Source organism: Nipponia nippon, unplaced genomic scaffold, assembly GCF_047370975.1.
Source record: "Nipponia nippon isolate SJK-2023a ecotype South Korea unplaced genomic scaffold, ASM4737097v1 scaffold_5, whole genome shotgun sequence".
NCBI classification, from domain to species: Eukaryota; Metazoa; Chordata; class Aves; order Pelecaniformes; family Threskiornithidae; genus Nipponia; species Nipponia nippon.
The window spans coordinates 92,424,372-92,447,449 of record NW_028262369.1 but is presented as its reverse complement, the minus strand read 5'-3'; the positions used below and the strand labels follow the sequence as shown (position 1 = coordinate 92,447,449).

Sequence of the window (23,078 nt, the reverse complement as noted above, 5' to 3'; positions counted from 1 at the left end):
GCCTGAACTCATGATGCCAGCTGCTGTCTTAATCCAGTTGTGCGTTGTAGGGACGGCACCAGGGTTATCTAAAGCATGTAAAGCCCAGTCACACCAGTGATGACTGTATCTGGCATTGCTGAGGAGTGGAGAGGGAAGGTGCTTACACCACTGACCTTACACATCCAGTGCTGGTGCTTGGACTGTGGTTTGCAGTAATCTAGCAGCAATGTAGAGACATGGACAGGTTTTAAGTGCTCTGAATGTGTATCTAAGTTAGACACCACGAGTAGCTCAATGTAAGGAATGACACTATCTGTCTGACTTAGTGTTAAAGACCAGGCACCCTTACAGAATGTTTTGGTAGGTGTCACGTGCCTGTCCTCGTTTTCTATTGCTGTCCTTCATGGAATCTGAGTGGTTTCTCAACTGAAAACAAACTCTCAGAAGTAATATTCAGGCATACATATTAAATGCTGAGTATGACAAGTGTAATAGGTCTGTGAATATTCTAGCAGTTAAATCTGTTGGTGCAGCTCGTATCCATCAATAGCTTTTCCTCCCTCTGTGTAATGACTGGCTGGTTGTTCTGACTGAGGTGAATCTTAGTCAACTTGGTAAATAGCCAGTCATGCATGCATCTGGCTTTATTATGAATGTCACACTGACTTGCAAATTTAATGGGTAAAATTTCTCCAAACTTTAGAAGAAACCTGCTTTTTTGTTAATCAGCTTCCATGTAACGCTTAATGTACATTTCTCTCATTCTGTGATTGTATCTGTAGCTGTACTAAGACAGTACAAATAATTAACTCTTATTTGTTTATTATTTCTGTTTCTGTTCTGTTCTGTTCTGCATGTGCTGTTCATATGCTAGGGAAAGTCATAGAAAAAAACTAATGTCTAGACAAAAATACCTTATAATTCACCTTGCATTACTCTTTAAATATTGGGATTACGGAACAAAGATTAAACCAAACCACAGAGTTCATACTGTGTCTACAGAAAGGAATAAGACGTAAAAGAACGCCTTTATACTATTAAAGAAAATAGAACGCAAAGTATAGTTGGTGTGGTTTGGTAATAAAGGACTAAGCTGGGCTGCTAAGTTTTGTTCTTGACTCAATTATTAACCCAGCCAGATATTGCTGTCACTGAAATCTGAAAGGAAGTCTGAACCCTTCTGACTGACTGACTGACTCTAGGCAAGTTACCTAACTTTTCCTGTGCCTTTTATTTTTACCAAAAATGTGAAAGCTTTCAGGACAAACCACAGGGTGTAAGAAGTGCTGGATGATTTTGGATTTGTTTCTTGGTTGCCCAGCATAAGGCTTGCTAAAATGTCCTTGGTTTCCCAAGGCAGAAGTTTATTGCTGTGAAACCTGTGCCTGGTTAAAGTAGACTCAGAAAAGACAGCATATGCAGTCCACCTGCTAGTTTTGAAAAACTTTTGTAATGGGTGGATGTTTGTGTAAGTGTAAGATACTGTTCAAGCAGAGATTCCCATCATTAGCTCTTGGCGCCTAGAACAACTCAAAATTATGTTTGACTTTTTAACTGTGTGATTATAATAGCGAATTAAGTTATAAAAGTGAAGGAATATCAGATATCTTTATATCATCAGGTATTCTACAGAATATAGGAGTATGTGATTTTTATATTCACAGTTGAAAACTGTTGTTTATTACAAGGCACGTTTGTGCTAGATGTACATTTGTCGTGTAGTTCTACTGATAATATAAAGTCTTTTACGTGTATTAACCATTTTTCAGCCCTTAATGCTCGTTAACACTCAGGATCCTCCAGTTTGTATTCATCTTTATATTGTTTGTAAGCAGGTGCTTAGAACTACTTTCTTTTAACGGCAGCGGCCTCTGATAAATAATAAATAATACTCAATAATAAAATGAGTAGATGATTGCTTGCATTTTAAGTTCATAATAGCTTTTTTCTCTCACTGTAATTTTTCATCAGTGATAGATTGAAAGATTTGTTCCCAAATGAGTTTAAAATCCAGAAGCTTTCCACTTGCTGAAAGAGATGTGGATATAATCTATAAGATCAAGATGTATTTGCTCAAATTTTAAAATATTTGTCTTTAGGAAACAGTGTTAGGAGTCAAATGGTGGAATTGATCACCCCACCAGATATAGATTTGTCTCGCTTCCTCCCACTAGACTATTTTCCATTTGGAGGTGCATCAGTGTAAATATCAAAACAACAAAGCCTGTGTTTTACAGAAGACTGTGGCCTTTATTGCAAAATGAGTTACCATATTCCTTCCGCGATTCCAAATATTGATGGATTTATAATTTTTACATTTCTGAACAATAATTTTATTTTTTTAGCAGGTTTAGTTTATGCCATTTGCAGGCCAAGTGATTTCTCAAAACATACAATGTGCTTAGTGGCATGAACACAGAATGAGAGTTTAGGATGATGAAGATTAAGGAAATCTATTACAGTTCCTTTTAGTAATCTGAAATTACTTTGAAATGAATCATTAGCAATGAACTTAACAAAGGTATAAAAATACTGTGCTAGCACTGTGCTAATAAAAGTACTGTCAGCATCTTTATTTTATAATAATCTTGAAATAAAAATGCTGTTTAGAAGACACTAATAAAACAGGCAAATAAGGATGTTTTACAAATTACTGTTATAGCAGTTAGTTTAAAAATAAAGTGAACAGGGATGATATAAAATAATTCAGTTTCATTTTACAGTCAATTCCAGTATTAGATTTTCTGCAAGATGACATTGCTTGCATTTGTGTCAAGTAGGATTTTCTTTGCTGTAAAGGTAGCAGCTAGGTCTACACTATAAGCACTGCACTGGCATGCAAAAACAGCGTCTGGTCCAGATGCATTTTTTTAGCCATTTTTTACCATTTTTGCCCTCTTGCTTTATTCTTCCTTCTGCCTCCTATTGCCCGTTGTCTGTCTAAAGCTAACTAGGCTGGCAAGTACTATGTTTTCCAAAATACCTGCAGCCCCCATAGTGGGAGGTTTGGCCCATGCTGGTTTCTGTTAGCCAGAGGGCTCCCTGAGCACCTCTGCCCAGCTTGTCTGCAGCAGCAGCAGGGCACAATGCTGATTTGGCCACTCTGGGTCACATCTGTAATAAACACGATCTTTTTTCCTTATAACCCCACAACATTAAAACCTGAGTGAATGATTATAATTGTGCCATAAAACTTAGCTTAACTTCGTAACCGAGCGAGCAGGAGTCTTAGATGTCTCTGATACCCACAGGTTATATTGCGTTTGTGTAACTGGCTGAAAGTCCTGCCTTTCCCCCTGCCTGGCTATGGATATAAAAGGACCTGACGTAGCTTCTTCTCACATTAATAGAATTCCCTGTCATGCACAAGATTTCCTGCCCTATGTAGCATTTTTGCTCATGATGAAGGTAAACTGTCCTTCCTTTCTGAAGAACAAATGGAATTTTTAAAGCTTTGGTACTGTGAGATGCTGCGGTTCAGCACGCACTTACCCTGCATTCCCTGCATGTCCAACCCAGCCTCTCTTTCATGTATCATTCCGGCTTTTTTTGGTTTTATTGCCCTTTTCCCCTTCTGGACATGGATATCTAAATTGTTTTTTCAGAAATTGGTCTCCTGAATTGTAATAGTGTATTATAAGATAATGATTGTTTTCTTTCAACTTTTCATAATATTTAATTAAGGATTCAAAAGGATCTTTTTCTTTGTGTTGATTCTTGCTTCGAGGGGGAAAAAAGTCCCTCAGGAGAACTACTAAATTATTTCTTAGTAAGGCAGGCTTGTGAGGCTTTGTTTCCACCAGATTAGCTAAAATACATGCTGTCTCTTCACTGAAGTCACAAAGGCCCTGATTCCATGAAATGCACTGTTAAGTTCAATGGAATGACTTCTGCCCAAAGTTACTCAATTTTGCAATAATTCATGCTGGTACAGTTTGACGCTGGTAGACATAGTAGTTTCCAGTCATCTAATATTTCTGCATTCCACTGACATAAACTCAGAATCTTGCAAAATGCTGAACTTCTTGTGTTACGAGTATTTCCCAAGGTTTTCCTAGTAGACCTTCATGTCCAGTGTCTGTTCTGTAAGTCCAGGAAAAAAGTGCTTAACTAGTTCATGGCTGAAGAATTTTATTTGCCGAGCCCAATTCTCTGAGGTATCTTAACATAAACCTATGTATTCCTAAGGTGATCTTCCACTTTCACGGGAGCACAAATTGCATGGATAAGGTAACAGTTTATAGTAAACTGTTGATATTAATATTACATCTAATGTTCATTTCTGAAGCCAGAAATGTAGTCGCTGTATGTTATGTTTGCTGTTCCTTGGCTAAACTTTTGCCTCGTGAACGTACCAGCCTTCTGTTCTCTGCAGTAATGCTGTTCTGCTTTGCACAGGTTGAGGGTCTGTCCCCTGAAATTGAAATCCCTGAAGCTTTTTATGTAGATGAGCCTATTTGGTTCATGTTCCAAGGGATGATGGAATATGATCTACTGTTTGGGCGCATGAAAGCTGATTAAAATTGCATCTTCATGTATTTATTCTGAGTGCTGTTTCTGAAAGGTGAAAGCACAGAAACAAAGGTCTTGTCTTTATAGAGTATGGATGACAAGGATTTACATTTCTCAAAACTTTCATGTTATCTCAGACCTGATCACGGAAACAGCCCTGCTCTTGAAGGGAGAGATGGAGTTAATCTTGGAATATTTTTTCTGTATCTGATGAATCTTTGATTAATGCTTCACTGGTATTTATTGTCATCATAAAGCTGTTATGAAATAGAAACTGTTAAATTGATTTTCGGAGGAAAATCTGAAACAAAGCCACAAAGGTATCCTATGGCAGTGCAAAGTCTTGAAACGGGGATTCTCGAATCTTAGGCTGATGTGTTAACTGCTGGATCTTCTTTTCTGAAGCAAATGTGGTTTGAGTTGATTTTGTTCTCTGTTTCAGACATCGTGGAAGAAGTAAATCCTAAATAGTCACGTTAAATATTTTTACAGAGGAAAAATATCCCTATAGGAAAACACTGATGAGCGTCCCAATAAATACTACTTTTATAAATGACCTAACCTTTGTTTCATTTTAGTCATGTCCTATGAGAAGTAAACAGGGTAATGTTCAACTAGTGCATTATTTAGAGATTTTTGGAGTACATTTTCAAAGCCTCACACAGAGCTCTGTCCACAGGATTCCCATTAACCCAATGGGAGCCGCATGGCTAAAATCCTGCAGAGCAGTTTGGAAATGTATGCCATGCTGTGCTGAAGACAGATGATTAAAGAATGAGTGCTTGAACCGGGGAGGAGGGAGTGATGTTGTGATTCTCTGTTTAGGGCTGTAGTTAGACTAAAAATCCTTCTCTAAGCCCTTCTTAAATGATCTTCTGTCCTAGCTAATAGCTCTCCTGTTTCTGCAAAAGAAATACCAGTACATTACAAATAATTACAATAAACATTTGCACCTTAGAGATGTCTAGATGTCCTTTCACTTCTCTTTATGCTTACCTTTTTTGTTTTTTATTCTTTCTATACTTTATTCTTTTTCCGCTATCTTAAATATTGCTTACCTTTTCATGTCCTTTTTGCTTCTTCTCCTCAAAGTTCTCTTACATCTTTTATGCTACTGTTGCCTTTCTTTCCGGTCCTCGTGTCTTGTGCTGTTCTCTTCCTCTCCATTCTCTCCTTAAGATGCTTTCTCAAAATTTTTTCCTCTGCTTTCATTCTCTGTTCATAAGTATTTCCTTCTTCTCTCTTCTCCTAATCCAACTCTTAGTTTGTCCAGTTGCTCTACTTTGTGGGCCAAAGTAATGGGATATGCTTTTCCAGAGCCCTTTACTCTCCCCTCTGTTCCTGTTGTTTTCCATGTTGATAGCTGGCCATCTCACTAAAGCGTTCTTTACTCTTCTCACGGGATTTCTGGCATCATACAACTTACCTCCTGAACCTTTGAGGTCAGCAAGATTTCAAACACTGCGTCTGATACAGGGGCAACATTCTGCATGACTTCAGCAAGGGGAAAATGGGAGCAGGCAGTAGTGGAAGCACATAGATGCAGCAAAGAGCCAGTGTTCTTTCTGCATATTTCAGTGAAATCCTACATACAGAAACTTTTCCTTGCTTTTATTCAGTTCGTCTCCAGGATAATGCAATTTAAAGAGATGGGCTTCAATAGTGATGAATTTGGTATTTTGAGCCTGTGTATTCTGGTGTGTTTTTTTCCTGTTGTTACTTCACAAAATGGATAATGGCGGTGACAAAGTAATGTGTTTGGAAAGATATGGGGAGTGCTTTATAGCGCTTAACATAGAGGCATGAAAATGTCCCTGCCTTTTCTTTTTTTTTTTTAATGCAGTTGTTATTTCTTTCTTCTTGCATCTCATTTGCACCTTGATATTCTTTTTCTTCCCTTCTTTTTTTTTATCATCTTTTGCTTTTGTTAGGCTTGCCACACATACAGAAAGGGAGAACATTAAAAGTTATTAATGACAAAATATATCTAGCTCCTTCTTGGGTTTTTTTGTGACCAGTTCACGAATAGTTTAATTCAGCCCTTCTTGTTTGTTGGCATCAAAGCTGATGATGCTGTATATGACGCTATTCCAGCCCTCTTTTGTGTGCATTGTCATGTATTTTTATTGCCTCATTATCAACTGCTTGTTTGTAGAAAAGCTGTCAATATAATTTTAGAGAGACTACCACTACCTAATGATACAGGTAATTAAGCCCTTGGAGACCATTATTCTAACCATATATTACTTGTTTAGGCCATTTTGCTATGCTGCTAGGGTTTGGCAATCTACAGCCAGTAAGCTTTCATTCTTATGTTTCTGACATGACTTGTTTCTGTGGTTGTTCTCTAACCACCTGAAATTTCAGACTGGAAGAGTAATTACTTCTGCATCTTAGGTTTCTGTGGTAGTAGATATGTATTGCTGTTTCTTGAACCTGTCCTCCAGAAGGGTAAACTCCCGGGCTGGCACCATTGGAATAGGAAACTGGGTTGTTCCAGGGTGGTGCTGCAGGAAACCTGCACAAAAGGAGGCATTCTTCAGGTTCAGGAGAAGATAATTGGCATTCACTATCCTGGCAGTCATTCCCCATCTACTTTGGGGAAAAACACATGGAGGCATTTTATTTATATATTTTTCATTCCATAAGTTGGTAATTCGGAGGGTAATATGGAGGATTTGTTGTGTGAGAAGGTCCTAGTCACACAGAGAGGGCATCAGGGCATCACCTGTTCATAAACGGTACGGAGAAAATGTTTTATCATAGCTGATCAGCCAAGAACTGTCTCATACCCTCTGTTTGTGAATGTCTGTTTGAATGTCCAAAGCAAGCTCTCTGCTGAGGAGAAAAAAGAAAAGACAAATTCTAAATATACCTACAGCAGCACACTATCCCCCTTAGGAATTAAAATATTATCATATCATTCTTTGTAGCACAGACATGCCTTGGAATATTCCTACACATTTCATCCACCTTTGCTGATCTTACATGTAGAGGCTTACAGGAAGTCACAGCTGAATTGAAAATCTCCATTTTTTTCTTTTCTTACTGTAGTCTTTATGAGCTGAAATTTGGAAGAGCTGAAGTCCAGAAATTATATTTATTAAGACTCCATGTTGTCTTTAAAAGTACTTTTAAACGAATCTCATGGTTGGGAACCGGAGTCATTTTTTCTTGCTGTTCTGTTGATTCTTGCTGTTCTTTGTATTTGTGAACATCTAAGGTGACCCATTTTGGGGGGATCCGAGTTCAAAGTGGGAAACTTTCTGTTATACTTGAGTCCTGTGTAATTACATTGGCAGGAGTTTGGCCTTTGGACCTTTGCAGTTGGCTGTACAGTGTCAGGAAAGGGCTGATGCTGTCTTGTGAATTTGATTTTTGACGTAAAATTTAGGTTATTGACAGAAACCAGGATTGGTTTCTTGAATGTTTATTTATTTAGAGTCCTATTAGCTCCATTAGTAGTTAGTTTTTTAAAGGCATTAAATTCACAAATAACATTTTAAGGGAAAAAGAATGCAAGAATTTAATAAACTTCACAGTCTTTGCCTCTGAAGGCATCAGGGCATGTAGTATGGTGTTCAATATAATGAAACTTTCTGAACAACTTTAATGGTATGCATACTTAGTAGTCACTTAATCAAAAGAATTATATTGCTTTCTGTACAGCAATAATATGCATGCTCACCAGCCACTTAATCAGAAGAATTATATATTTTAAATGTTTTGCAATTTTTTAATACTAAACAATTGTAGAATGGTGAGGTATAAATATCTCTCTATATCCTCCCACAAATTCTCCAGGTTTCATTTTAGTGCAGAAAAGTCGGGATGATAAAAAGACAGAAGAAAGCTTTTGATACCATGCTTCATTCCAGATCGAACGGCTTGTTTAAGGTTATGCAGGCACTAGCATAAGCTATTCATATGAAATGTGTGAAACATTAACATATCAGTAGAGAGATCGCAAAACTGTCGATTTATTTGAAGTTACTAAAATCTTTTTTAAGATACAGAGCTCAGATCACTGATGGAAAGAACTGAAGATTTGTACAGTCATACCAACAAAACGATATAGAGCGGACATGTCATCTGCTGCTTAGACCCATCAGTTGGCATCCTGGGTTCTAACGATCACTGATATTGGCCGTGTTGGTTAGCCTTGCTGTGCCTCAGTTTGTTCACCTGTAAGATGAAAACACAGTATATTATGTTAACCTGCATATTCACAGCACAAAAAGCTGTGGACCTCAGACCTCTTAGGAGCAGGGACTTAGTATATCCTGGGATGAGGCCTCATGTAACTGATCTTTCTAATAGAATAACCATGTTTACTAGCACATGGTGGGTTATGATAATTAAAGCTAGTGTGATTTGTCAGTTAGAAGAAGAAACTCAACTTTGTGATAGATCATCCTTGGATTTTTACTGCAGTTGTTCACTAATTGGAAGATGTCAATACTTTGCAATGGATTTCCCACTCATTGTATAAATTAAAAAGTGGAACATGTTATAGTAAAGAAAATACTATTATTTATTGGTTCCATGAAGTGGGGATTTTACTTACAGAAAACCATATCCACCCATCTTCACAGAGTATTTCTCACAACGGCGGAACCATCTCAAAACTCCTATAAGATTTGCAAAGAGGTAGAGCTATGAGGACAGTGAAATAGCTCTATATTATGTAGAATTTAAGATTGGTGTCCAGAATCCAGTGGCCTAAGAAAACCTTCACTGGTGAGTCAGAGAGGCTGAAAACAAATCACGATAATTTCTGCAGAAGGAAAAAGAAAGTCCCTCCTGTTTTTAGCTTTCTTCCAGCTTCTGTCTGTACTTTGGCCAGCACAGTTTGGTGTCTACCACAACACTGCGCAGTTTGAGCCTGAAAGCTTCATGATGGGCTGTGTAGTGTGAAAATGCATAAGAACAGTTTGTTTGCATTGTGGAGGGTTCTGCAAATGCTCGTTGATGACAGACTTAATTTTCAACTTGCATTTCTCTTGTACCTTCTTCAGCCCCACAAAAGCTGCCTCCCACCACAATATCATCTTCGCTATTCATGGAAAACACATAGAAACTTATGTAGCTATGTCAAGGTGGTCTTGGTACCCCCTTGAAGCCATAACTCAGAATGGAACAAGAGCTTTTTAATTTTGAGTGGCTTTACATTCCCGTAAGTAACTTCAAGCAATAGTGGTTTGTCTGTATCGGAGTGCTTATATGCAATATTAAATATGTGTATTTGGAGGAGCTGGTAGATATATCTATCCATCTATCTATATATTTGCAAATATGGAAAAAGAAATACTTGTTTAAAAATGTAGAAAACAAGAAAAAAAGTAAAACCACCATTATTTGAAGTTGGAAATATTTGCAGTCTGATTGTATAGTTGTCTGTAATTTTTCTGATGCTTTTAGTTATGCTGAAACACTGTGACTGTTTCTGCTGCCTCCAGCATGAATAGAGTTTGAGTTTATGAGCATATGTTTCAGCTGACACGACAATTAGCTTTCTGTACTTAGGTTTTATCCACTTATCGTTAATGGAAATATCTCCTGTCCTAAGGTCCCAAATACGTTACTGGGGAATTGTAGGAGGGACATTCCTTCCATTTGAAAAATCCTTTCAATTGCCTGTGAGAAGCTTTTCTGCGAGGCTTAGTCTTGGACTGTTTTTTTTCCTGTAACTTACAAAATCATATACAGGGCTGGTGATGGAAGACACACATACAGTCCATATGGCATTTGTCTGTCTGTCAACACGGAAATAAATATTACTGCTGGTTTCTCTTGCAGTTCAGAAACTTTTTGCTGTAGGTATAAGTTTGATGAGTGAAATCTGTATGGCTGAAAGAGACAATGGAAACATTTCCAACATTTCCTGGCTCAGATGGTAGTTAGAGCAGTTTCAGAGAAATGTCAGGTCTGCCATTGTGTGATAACAGAATTCAGACTTATGTGGGAGCAGGGATATGCCAATGCTAAGGTCTTCCAAAATCCTACCCTACTTCTGTGAGGCTCTGAGGCTCAAGGCACATGCTCACATTATTTTAAGGATACCTTGAAAATTTCCAGTGGGTTCAATGGCCACTTTCAACTAAGTAAATGTTGTTCTCACTCTTTCAATTCTGTGTAACTATCAAGTGGTGGTATGGTCTAGCAGACAGAGCACCTGATTAGATGGTCCGCTCAAAAGAAGGATCCTTCTCCACTCGTGTAAATAGAGCTTGAGACCTGGTTCATAGCAGCCCAGACTTGCTAGAGTTGCCCATGCACAAGGTACTTTATTTTATGTGCAACTCTTCTTTAGATAGCTTGCCCTTCAGGCAACAGTTTCAGTATGCTTTGAGTATGTTTTTAGAAGGAGGGTTTAGCATGAGTATGTGAAAAAGCATGGCTTGTGCAGTTTGGATTTGACACTAGCAAATGCCATGGGGTTGAACTGGCTGCTCAGAGCCTCTGGTGGGGAAAGGGCCGTGATGGTGCAGGAGAATTTCTCTTGGTATTTCTGGATTGATAAGCACCTGTACTGATGAACAGAAAGAATAAACATGAATTATACATTATATGTGTGTCTTTCTGTTGCTATTATAGAGGATGTTATTACTTTATTTTCCAACTGAAATATTAAGGATGGATATTGTACATTCTGTAGGCTTTGCCCAGCACACTGCTGTAAGGCGTGTACCAATGTCGTATCCTAAGCCGAACTGAAAATGCAGAGAAGCACCCTTGGGGTTTAAAGCCTCAGCATTTCCCATCTGTCAGTTCTCTTTTTAAGTTTATCACGTATCTGTTTTCAATTCTCTCTTTGCTTTTTTTAATCCATTTTCAATATCTAAATTCTTTGGAGAAGCTTGTGTCTGTCTCCTGGCTACCTACCCATTGGAAGCAACGGCCTAAGAGCGTGCTGCAGGCTCACGCACCGAGAACAGCAGGCTTGGATACAGCCCCAGGCAGGAGGGACCGCTTCACCCTGGGCATCACCATGGCTCATGGAGGAGGGCAGAGGCTCTCGGGGCTGTAGGTGTGGCTGGCAGGTCACTGCACAGTCTGGAGATGAGCCTGCAGATGAGGGAGAGAGCCGAGGAGAGCAGGCAGCCCTATCTAGGGGTAATGGAAATCCTTGGGGCCAGAGGGGAGTAGGCAGAGTCTGCAGTTCAGGAAGCTACTAATTTGTTTGAAACCAGGTAGAAGGAAAGACATTCCTGCAAGGACGCAATGAACAGGAACTGTTGTTCAATGAGCTCTCTTTGTTTCTGCTATGTCTTGCAAAGCCACTTTCATATTTTAGAAAAATCTGATTTTAATCTAAAGTCTGGATTTTTAATTTGTTCAAGAAGGGGTGTTGTGTGTGTTTGTTTGCTATGAAGCCTTTTGGTAGTTTGGGGAATTCACTGTAAGGAGAAAGTCTGACCTGATCCGTTGGAGAGCTTTGAAAGGAGTTGTGAGGGAAGTGAGACGCAGGTAACCCCAAACCTGAAGTTTGAAATGACATATGAGTAAGCAACCAAATTTATATGGGAGCTGAGTCAGACACAAGCTTTTTGTTTGGTTGGATTGTGGGTTTGGAGAGAGAGCTGCAAGGCTTGGACAGAGGCACAGAGGTCTGTCACCAAAGCCAGACAGATTGCAGTCTCCAAAGAGACAACCAAAGTCCAGCTGGCAAAAATGCCGACTGGTTCATAGGTGAACCAAGAGCTGAAAGCGCTGAGAAACCGTGTGAGAACCTGTTCCTCGGTCCATGGTCAGGTGGTAGGGAGGGGTCAGACAGCTCAAGGAGCTGAAACCCAGGCCACATCTCCAGGGAGGCTATAACTAAAAATAGAAGTCAAGAAACTTAAGCCAGAGACTGCCTAGGAGAGAGGCAGGAAGCTTCCCTGTCTCACAGATAGGAGCTGGAAGAAAATACCCACCTGAGAATTTTCATTACAACAGAAGTAGGTTAAGCTAAAGATGGAGAAAGATATGTTATTGATATTTTTCTCTAAGTCTTTAAAAAGAGTCCTGCACCTGCTGCATGGCATGAGGGGATGGAAAAACCTGAAATACAAACCTCAGCTGCTGCAGTAAGAGTCTATAGAAACCTTTGGACATGTCTCTGTAAGACTGTAAGTCAGTATCAAGTTGAGGGAATTCTTGTGACATGCATTTGAAATAACCACTGAGTACTGTCACCTCAGCTTGAGGGTGATGAAAAGGGAAGGTGATAGCACCCAGCAAAAGGTAGCTGCCAGCCTGTGGAAATCTTGAAGGAATGAGGTCAATGGAGAAGGGGTTGAAACTGTCATGCACCTTCTAGAGCTGGAACAGATACGTGCTACCTGTTGCTTGGAGGGAGAGTCATAAAAAGGGCTGCGTGGGATGCGGCTGAACAGAGCATGGGCCATAGAGAGTATTTATTCCCTATGCTAGAAGGGGAATTAAAGATTAGGATATATGGGAAGGATTTTTTTTCAAGGAAACCTTGCTCTGTTAAGGAAAGGTTTTAGGTCTGGGGAAGTCAAACCCCTCTAAGGGATATGCTACAGAGGACTGAAGAAGAAAATTGGTTTCCTCTGCAGTGAGACAGGACATGAAGGCATGTCCTACACAGTTATCCTGGTCTCGGCTGGGATGGAGTTAATTTTCTTCCTAGTAGCTGGTGTAGTGCTGTGTTTTGGATTTAGTATGAGAATAATGTTGATTACACACTGATGTTTTAGTTGTTGCTAAGTAGTGCTTACATTAAGTCAAGGACTTTCTAGTTTCTCATGCTTTACTGACTGAGAAGGCTGGAGATGCACAAGAAGCTGGGAGGAGGCACAGCCAGGAGAGCTGACCCAAACTGGCCGAAGGGCTATTCCATACCATATGATGTTATGCTCAGTATATAAATTAGGGGAAGGCTGGGGGAGGGGGGGGGCACTGCTCAGGGACTGGCAGGGCATTGGTCGGTGGGTGGTGAGCAATTGCATCGTGCATCACTTGCTTTGTATATTCTATTATTACTATTATTATTATTATTACTACTACTACTACTGCTATTACTACTACTACTACTAGAAATTTATTTTATTTTATTTCAATTATTAAACAGTTCTTATCTCAACCCGCATGTTTTCTCACTTTTACTCTTCCGATTTTCTCACCCATCATACTGGGGAGAGGTGAGTGAGCAGCTGTGCGCTGCTCAGTTACCAACTGGGCTTAAACCATGACAGTCCTCGATTCACCTTCTCCTTCAGCAGTTTCTGTGACTAGTTGTAGAAGACTCCATACAGCAGCCTTCCACCTCCGATGCTTTCCCACGATGACAGGACCCATCAGTGAATAGGGCATATTGCTTCTTATTTTCTGGTAGTTAGTTATACAGTGAGGCCTCTTCAGCAAGCATCACCTCCTCCGGCGATATTCTGAAATCTTTGTCTTCTGGCCAGTCCAAGATTCCTGGGCGAGGGGGGTTTCCTGTTTGAGCCCATTGTGTGATCAGTGCAACTCACTTACTCCATGTAGCATCAGTTGCATGATGTGTACAGGGGATCTAGCTCAGTCAGTAGAGCATGGGACTCCTAATCCCAGGGTCGTGGGCTTGAGCCCCATGTTGGGCGCCAGAAGGGTTGTTGTGGTTTAACCCCAGCTGGTGACTGAGCACCACACAGCCACTTGCTCACCCTCCTTGGAAGAGCAAAAGTAAGAAAACTTGTGGGTTGAGATAAAAACAGTTCAATAATTGAAAAATAATAATAATAATAATAAATCACAATGAAAAGGAAAACAATGAGAAAGAGAAACAAAACAAAACAAGTGATGCAGCCGCTGACTGATGCCCAGCCTGTCCCCAAGCAGTGATTGCTGCCCCGCCACCAATTCCCCCCAGTTTATATACTGACCATGATGTCATATGGTATGGAATAGCCCTTTGGGTCAGCTGTCCTGGCTGTGCCCCCTCCCAGCTTCTTGTGCACCTCCAGCCCTCTCAGTCAGTAGAGCATGGGAAGATGGAAAGTCCTTGACTAGGTGTAAGCACTACTTAGCAACAACTAAAACATCAGTGTGTAATCAACATTATTCTCATACTAAATCCAAAACGCAGCGCTATACCAGCTACTAGGAAGAAAATTAACTCCATCCCAGCCAAAACCAGGATAACAGTTGAGAGGGTGGTCAGAGAAATTCCTCTTCACGTGTGAAATTACTGTGGCAGATTGTGTGAGAGACACCTCTCTCAAGGAAGGAAGTCAATAAACCTAGCTGAAAGGGGGTCTGAAAGACCTTTTTGGGAAGTGGGAAATATATGGAGAAGGTTCTGCAGAGGTAGAGGGCTGAGAGAACTCTTGTTCCTCTTTCCGTTAGTATATTTGAGGAAAGATTAATTCCCATATGAGCTTAAAATATGTTCTTGGGGAGGACCCCAACAAAATAGCTTATGTCTTTGGTCCACTTGAAATGACAGAGGCACAAAGCCAGCAGGTTTTCTGACCATGTTCCAGCATTGCTGGGGAACAGCACAAAGAAGGTGCCCATTTATGAAGGTGATGGTCCTGAGAAATTTGGGAGGAGAGTCAGGAACTTGACTGCCTACCAGTGATGCATCAACCCCAGCAGGGTCTTTCTTGCCTGGCCTGGATGAAACTGCTCTGGCGCGTGCTGTGAGTTGCAGCAGCGGGGCCAGGCAGGAGATGGAGGCAGCAGAGCTGTCAGAAACATAACATCAAGAAGCTTTAAAAGCAAGTCTCCTACAGCTCGGTGGGCCCTTGCAGGGAGGTCCAGGCTTCCAGACAAGATTTGAGTTGCAGCAAAAATACAGAGGAAGCTTCCTTCTGCCATCTTGGACGCCTGAGCACCTGTGCCCTGTGTGCTGCTCCCTGGGCAGGGAACGATGTTTCCTCCTTTCCAGAGATTCCGCTGGCCCCCTTGCCCAGAAACACACACAGAAACAAAGCCAAAATAAATAACTGTACATTGCAGTTGGATTGATTTCCCGGTATTCTCTCAACAGCACAGGACAAATTACATTTTTTAAATGTAGCAATGACTGATTTTGTTTGAGGAGGAATAGCAGCAAGGACCTGTGGATCATAACTTCAAGTCCTTGGCTCTTGACCCTGCTGCATAATTAATTTCATAAACTGCTCAACTCCAGCTTAAAACTGTTTAGGTTTCTCATCCCATTGCTCTACCTGTCAGGCTGGTTCGGAGCCTCACTTTTTCAGTAATTAAAAACATCCTAATTCCAGCCTAAATGTATTTGTAACCACTATATTCCAATATTGTTCTGTCAGTCATTGACGTTAGGTTGATGTAGTTTTCTTTCTCATTTTATTTTTTCTCACTGATTCTTTTATGGAAGTCATACCCATGTAAGCCCTTGGTCTCTTAAGTTTAGCAAGATAAGTTGTTTAGTCTCTTTTCATGACACGGACTCGCGATTCCTCTAAACAACCTCAGAGCTGTCTCTTCACCGAATCCTCTCTGAACGAGCCGCTCCTGAATACTGGTGATCATAACTGCAGATAATATTCCAGATGAAATCTTGACAGTGCTTTCCACAGTAGCATTAATATTTTATGTTCCTTAAACTCTTATATTCCATGAACAGATTTTGGTCTCAGAGTGCCTCATTTCTTCTTCTGTTTAATGCTTTGAGAAATTTATCCTTGGGTTAGGACTGGTGGAGGACTGTTTCCCTACTCTAAACTGACATTTTGTCAAGAAACTTCAGAAGCTTCTATCAAACATGGGTTTAATCTATTTTTCCCCTAAAGAAAATAGCTTTTTAAAAAAAGAAAAATTGAACACTTCAGTTTTAAGAAAACTTCAATTTCCTATTCAAATAATAGATGTAACAAAAAATTTAATGGTACTAACTGAGATGCTTCAGATGGATAGTAAATAGAACACTGAAGAAAGGGGAAAATAAATGTTCTTAAATAGTAATTGAAGAATGGAGACTCGGGAATGGTGAGCTTTAGAGACTGTTTTTGCAGATTGTAACAGCTTGATAGTTACATAAGATGCACAGAATCCTTGGCAAAGCAGGTTTTTTAGCATAGACCAGCAACCAGGCAGAATACACGCGTGGGGGATAGCTATTCTGGATGTAATCGGCAAGTGCTTGATGTTGGAGTGGGTCCATCTAGGATATTAGAATCAAGACCAAGAGAAGATAACCTTTCATGGTTACCAGAAGGGGGAAAAGTATAGGTTGGTGTGTAGAAATAGCCTTTCATAAAGCTCCTAATTTTTCTGCTTCACTTCCAAAATGTACATGTCCTTTGAAACCCTTGTTCAGGGAGCAAAACATGGGATTTCAAGTTAAATTTATACAGGCTCAACTATTCTTGCATTCTTTGAAAGAATTTATACTAAATCTTTCTGGCATGTGCTGTCACTGTGGAGAGTATTATAGATCATACAATAACAATCGCTTTTCAATTAAGGTGCTATTAATTCATGCTTCAAAGATTCTAATTTATAAGAAACAAGTCTCAATTATTCTGTGCCATGTTTGGTTAAGCAGTCCTTCCTAAAACTGGACAACTGGGATGCTAGTGAAGAGGCAGCAGCTTATAAACTGCAAGAGCACTGGCCATCAGAGCTTTGCAGTAAATTTGACTGTAAGCAGATTTCACCTCCTTGTTTGACAGAAACTAGTTTTCACTTTCCTTTTTCAGATATTCCATGGGTACCTAAGGCTTGTAAGATCTTTTCAGTGATGGTTTTATAGTGACATGACCACACAGACCGTGTCTCTGTTATACCTGTGGTTCAGCTTTATCGCTGTCACCTCTTACAAACTTTTATGAAAGCTGCAAACAATAAAACAACAAAAATCTCAGCCTTGTTTAACTGAGCTCTTTGTCATGTTGCAAAGATTCTTCTGTTGCACAGAAATCTGAGTGCTGATGGGAGGTGTTTCTGATCGCCACATGAAACTGTGTGCTCGCCAGTCCCTATAAGGCTGTTCATCAAGATGGGCCTGTTGTCCAAAATAGACTGTCTGAATTTGACTGAAGATTAAATGACCTATTGAATTTAAGAATTCTTCATAATTTTTCTGAGCTGGTTTAACTGATGATACCAATATGCAACTAGACTATATTTTCATTAATACTATTAGGCCTAAATTGAGAAACTCTGATTTTTGCTGATAGTTTAATCTATTCCTTCTCCCATTTTTGCTTGTTTATTAATTTGTAAGAACTTTATGGAGGACTAGAGTTGGAACTGTGTATGCATATATAAAAACAATAATTAAGAATCCTACTACATCATTAATTTAAAAATGAAATGATAAGCATGTTAAGAAATGAAATAATTCGATGAGGACTGCACAGGAATTTATATTACGAACCAAAATGATTTCTTTTGTGTAAAAGGCATCTGATTAAGGTCAGCCTATGAGCAGAAATGGTTCCAATCTGCAACTGAAAAACTGCACCACTGTCTGCACTAGAGATTAGAGCTGGCTTGTTTTTATTCACATTTGGTCAACAGATGGTCCAACTATTCTGTGGGCATTCTGGCAGTGCAGAAGTCTGCACATCAATGAGAAAAAAAGTCATACAAATAAGTAAAATGTCAGTGTTCATCTGAGTAGAATGAATACCCAGCTTCTTGAAAAGTAGTGTAGCTGGCTGACTTGAAAGGAGAAAACCTAGCAAAACATCATATTATTGCTAAATTAGCCAATACCATTCATTCTGATAAGACTGAAAGAACAGAAAGACTATGAGGCTTATATAAAAGTTAATGTTATTGGCCTTTGGCCAGAGCAGTTAGCTAATATTTGCTGTCTTGCTGGATTGTTACCTTAGAAATAAAAAAAAAATTGATACACTGTGAATAATTCTTCTGCTCAATTGGATTTGCAAAGAATGGTACACAAAAGTCATGTTTCCTTAAACACAGTAGAAACAAACAACAGCAGGCAGTTTCTGGTCCGATACGCCTAGGAATACTGGCTCTTTTTTCAAGGTCACAGTTTTAATATACAGCGTATCTGGCGATATGGCTTAAGGTAGCTCTGCCTTCGTGTCACCTGGTTGTGGTTTAACCCCAGTCGGCAACTGAGCGCCACACAGACGCTCGCTCACCCTCCCCCCTGCAGTGGGAAAAAAAGTAAAACCTGTGGATTGCGATAAAGACAGTTTAATAGGACAGCAGAGGAAGAGGAAATAATAATAATAATAATAATGATGATGATGATGATGATGATGATGATGAAAGAAAATACAAAGCAAGTGATGCACAATGCAGTTGCTCACCACCTGCTGACCGATGCCCAGCCCGTCCCCGAGCAGCAATCACTGCCCCCAGCCAACTCCCCCAGTTTCTATACTGAGCACGACGCCATACGGTACGGCATAGCCCTGTGGCCAGTCTGGGCCAGCTGTCCTGGCTGTGCCCCCTCCCAGCTTCTCGTGCACCGGGCAGAGCATGGGAAGCTGAAAAGTCCTTGCCTGGTGTAAGCACTGCTTAGCAGCAACTGAAATATCAGTGTGTTATCAACATTATTCTCATGCTAAATCCAAACCACAGCACTATACCAGCTACTAGGAAGAAAATTAACTCTGTCCCAGCTGAAACCAGGACACACCCACACACCCATGCCACAGCAGCTTCCCTTCTCCAGCACGGCTGTTCTTCCAGCTCCTATCAAGGGATGGGGACAGCTTCAAACGAAAAGAACAGAAAGCATGAAAGTGAGGGTGAGAAAAACTGTTGCATCCGCACAGCTGAAGAAGCTGTAGAGGAGTGAGAATTTGCATGAGGAGATGGGGAGTGGGAGAAGTGTGAGGACCTTCAGCTGGAATTGGCACTGAGCATTTTTTGTTATAAAACCCGGCGTCTTTGTGTCCATGTGTTCATCACTGCTTCTCTGGCTTTTGATCCCTTTCCTCTTCTTACTGGTACTCACAGAGCTGAAAGCAGCTGTAGTCCAGACCCTTTATTTGTGGTCAGCCTCGGTGACATCTCTGAAGCCCACGGATTCAATTTCTGATCTACCTTGAATGGGACCAGTGTTTCGTAGGTGGCTTCTGTTATCCCCAGCTGTCCTATTGTGCAAAGGAGCAGAACTCTTTATTCTGTTCAGCCTCCATTCAGGAGGGTTAGCGTTATTATCAGTTTTAACATGCTTGATGAATGCATGTAGATCAAAGACAGTTTTTGATGGTCTCTATTAACACCTTGGAAAATGAAAGTGCAAACCTTCCTTCTTTCACTGATGGAACTGAAGTTGATTTTGTTTTCATGAGATGGTAGTACCAGATTGTAGCCTACACTTGCTTTTTACATCCCTTTGAAAGGGCAGAGAAGGGTGAATGTGTTCGGCAGCTGTGCCTCTGTAAACAAATGTACTGGCACACACTGCTGCACCTATAATATAGAGAGTAAATAGTAGTAATGTATTTGACAGTCTGTCTAAATTGCACAAAACTGACAATTGGCTAGAAATACAGCAGTTGTTTTTTTTTCAATCTGACTGATTTTGTTCCTAAACAACAGTAAGTTTATCATGGTGTTTGGTTACACTGTTGACAAGGTGATGTCTTTTGCACACATTTGTTTTTAATTTTTGTAACTGAGCTCCAGTAGGATTTTAACAATACAACTAATTACTGTGCATATTCAAAAGATAAAAGAGTGCCCTTAATGTGTTATTCATAACGTGGAGTATGAGAACATTGTAAGGCCAGGATTGTCTTTAAATATTAATTTCATGGTAGCCATGGATGCATTAGGCTCTTGTAAAGAACAAAAACACTGAATGCAACTCTTAATTTTTTTCCATACAGTTGACTTTTATAAATATTTTCATTCTCTAGAATGGAGGAGACAGTGAGAAATCTGCTACAGAGCCAAGGATCGCCAGGCCAGAATGGAGAAGGAACTGTCAATATCATGAAGGTATATCAGGTATTAGTGACTTATTACCTGTTTTCTTGTGATAGAAAAGTTCTTTAAAACAAAAATTGCGCTACTGAAGTAAACGTGCCTGGCAGTGTTTCCTGTATTTGTTTATTAGTTATGAATACTTGTAAGTGGTGGTTCGTACCATCTGCATTTTTGCAGATGTTCTCTCACCACAGTTTAAGGTTTATCATTTTTATTGTCATTGTCTTATCTGCAGTTGTTGCTCCTCACAGTTAACAGGGGACAGAGAAACTAGTTTTGAAGAGTATTAAATCACTTAATATTTTAAGTAATATATTCCAGCATCTCTAGAAAACATAGATGCTTTTGACAACTTGACTTTCAGATTGTAATGGATAATTTTATCCACTCATATTCTTACTGGGTGTGAGGTTTCCATATCAAGCTCCACAGTTTCTTACCGCTGCTTGTGGAAGGTGTGTTTTATCAGCCTCACTTGGTGTAGAGAGAGAGTGTCTCAGGACAGAATTTAGGAGAGCAAAGATTTTAGAGGTTTCTCAAAGGGAACCAGGTCTGTTTATGCTGTTTACAAGAAGGGGGAGTTTTACATTTTCCTAATGTACTGCTGTATTCTGGAAGCAGTGAACCTGAGGTGGTGGAAAGCCTTTTTAAGTGTCTAGAAACAGGAATGAAATACATCCCAGTTAATGAGGTATTCTGTACATGAATTCTTAAAAAAAACCCAAACGCTTAATGAAGTCAGTCCTATCCTGTATCTTTTTAAACAGAAAGCATTCCTTATAAAGATATAAAATGCTGAAATAATATATTAAAGTCTGTATTAGGTAGCGATCATTCAGATAAAACACTTTTCAAAAATTCTAGTTATATTAGTCTGTTCTTACAACTGATGGATCAAAAATACAGCAATATAGCTAAACAAAAATGTATATTAAAGAGTATTTATCGCTGTAATTAAATTTTCATTTTAAGCTTGGATTGGAGGGAAAAGAGTCTTTTAGATTAACCTTCCAAAATAATCAATTCTTCTTGTTAAAATGATAGCCTGTAAAATTTAATTTCAGGACAAATTAAACTTTTTGTTGAAGTTATAATAGAACATTGTGCTTTTAGAAAGTGGTGATAAACGCATCCATATTTTACTCACTACCCTTTTGGGATGCAAAAATGAAACTCAGTTCCCTCCTCTTGGTTCAGAGTTTAAATCTGTACTTCCTGCTCACTCCTGCCATCACACAGTGGGTGTTCTGAAGTGGGCTTGGTGTCAGTCTCTCCTTCGAGTGGATTACTTGTCTGTCTGTTTATAACAGACAGCTGGAGTGATTTTATTATCTGCTTTTCTGTATGCTGTCTTACCTTGGAAACCACAGTAAGGTGGTACCACAATTAGGTTGTAGCTTCTGTGGGTTTATTTTTTGCACTTTCAACAAGAAAAGCAATAAAGTATTATGGTTTCAGTTGAACCAAGGGTTTGAGTGTTCTTTATTTTGCTTTTGAGCTGGAAATAAATTAGCTATGGAGTCTTTTTTAAATTTGAAATTTTGTGTGCTGCTTTCCTAGAAGGGGGATAAACTAGTCATTCCAATTTCAGTGCTTGTATATTTCTGTGTGGGTTTTCCTCCATGTTTTATTTGTTCCTTAATTTTTGAAAAAAGATAATTTGGTTTTGTTTTGGTTTTGTGATTTTTTTTTTCCTTTGGGGCCATACTGACATAGGCATTTGTTGTCTCCTACCAGCCAGGAGAATGGGTACCATGGTGTGTTTAGTGTAAAATCTGTTGGATTTATTTTCTGACCAACAAAAGAACAAGGTAGTTCTGCCCAGTTAATAACAAGAACAACAATTCTTTCTTTCCCTTCAGCTCTAGCAAACAGCCCCCTCCACCTAGCAATCTGCTGTCTAACCATTTTTTCCCTTCTTTCTGGACATGGGGTTTTGTTTCAATCTGCTAGGTGGTAGTCAGGGATGATTCCCCAAACCTGAGCCTAGCTTTCTGATAGAGCGAACCCATCTCTGTCCCAGGACCTTAAACAACCCATATACCTATTGCTCTAGGATTACTTTTGATCTTGTACTCCACATTGCCTAACAGCTTCCTTCTCTTCCTGTTCTCCTCTTGTTCTTGGGAGCGTTTTTGCTCATGATATCAAAGTCAGCTTGTTTTTTACCAATTTTCATTTCTTCTGATTGCCACTATGCAATTTTCTTTTCTTATGAATTTCTTTTCCTAATTCATGACTCAGAAGCAATGATTTTTCTTTTCCTGGAGGAATAGCTAGGCTACTGCATCATATACCAGCCTGTGATTGGTAAAACAGGTCAAAAATACAGATCATTTCCATGGACATTGTGTTTTTTCTGAAAGTCGCTTTGACTCATTCATCCTCACATGCCTTTTTTTCACTTTTATGACAAAGTTCGAACAAATAGTTTGTTTTCTGGGAATTTCAAGGAATGGCTCTATTCACATGCAAAACAGCACATTCCTGCCCTCGTATGGCTACCTGCTCTGTAGGTCAGAAATGGGTTCACTTGATGTGTGTTTGTTATTCAGTTGCACAGTAAAAACTATGCAGTGTGATTTAGGCAACAACCACATGTAATAATAAGAGCTAATACCTGAAAGGCTCTTCAAAACAAATAGTTGGCAAAGAATCTGTGATCTGAAATGCTTACAAAGTATTTTAACATTGAAAAA

At 39.5% G+C, this 23,078-nt stretch overlaps 1 protein-coding gene across 1 annotated transcript in view; it reads left to right on the top strand.

Annotated features, from left to right (window-relative positions):
* Window positions 1–23,078, top strand: part of NCKAP5 (NCK associated protein 5) — a 406,910-nt gene that overhangs the window by 236,397 nt on the left and 147,435 nt on the right. Inside the window, exon 7 of the mRNA XM_087733741.1 lies at window positions 20,310–20,400. Coding sequence (XP_087589867.1) covers window positions 20,310–20,400 — 91 coding nt within the window. The remainder of the gene's footprint in view (window positions 1–20,309; window positions 20,401–23,078) is intronic.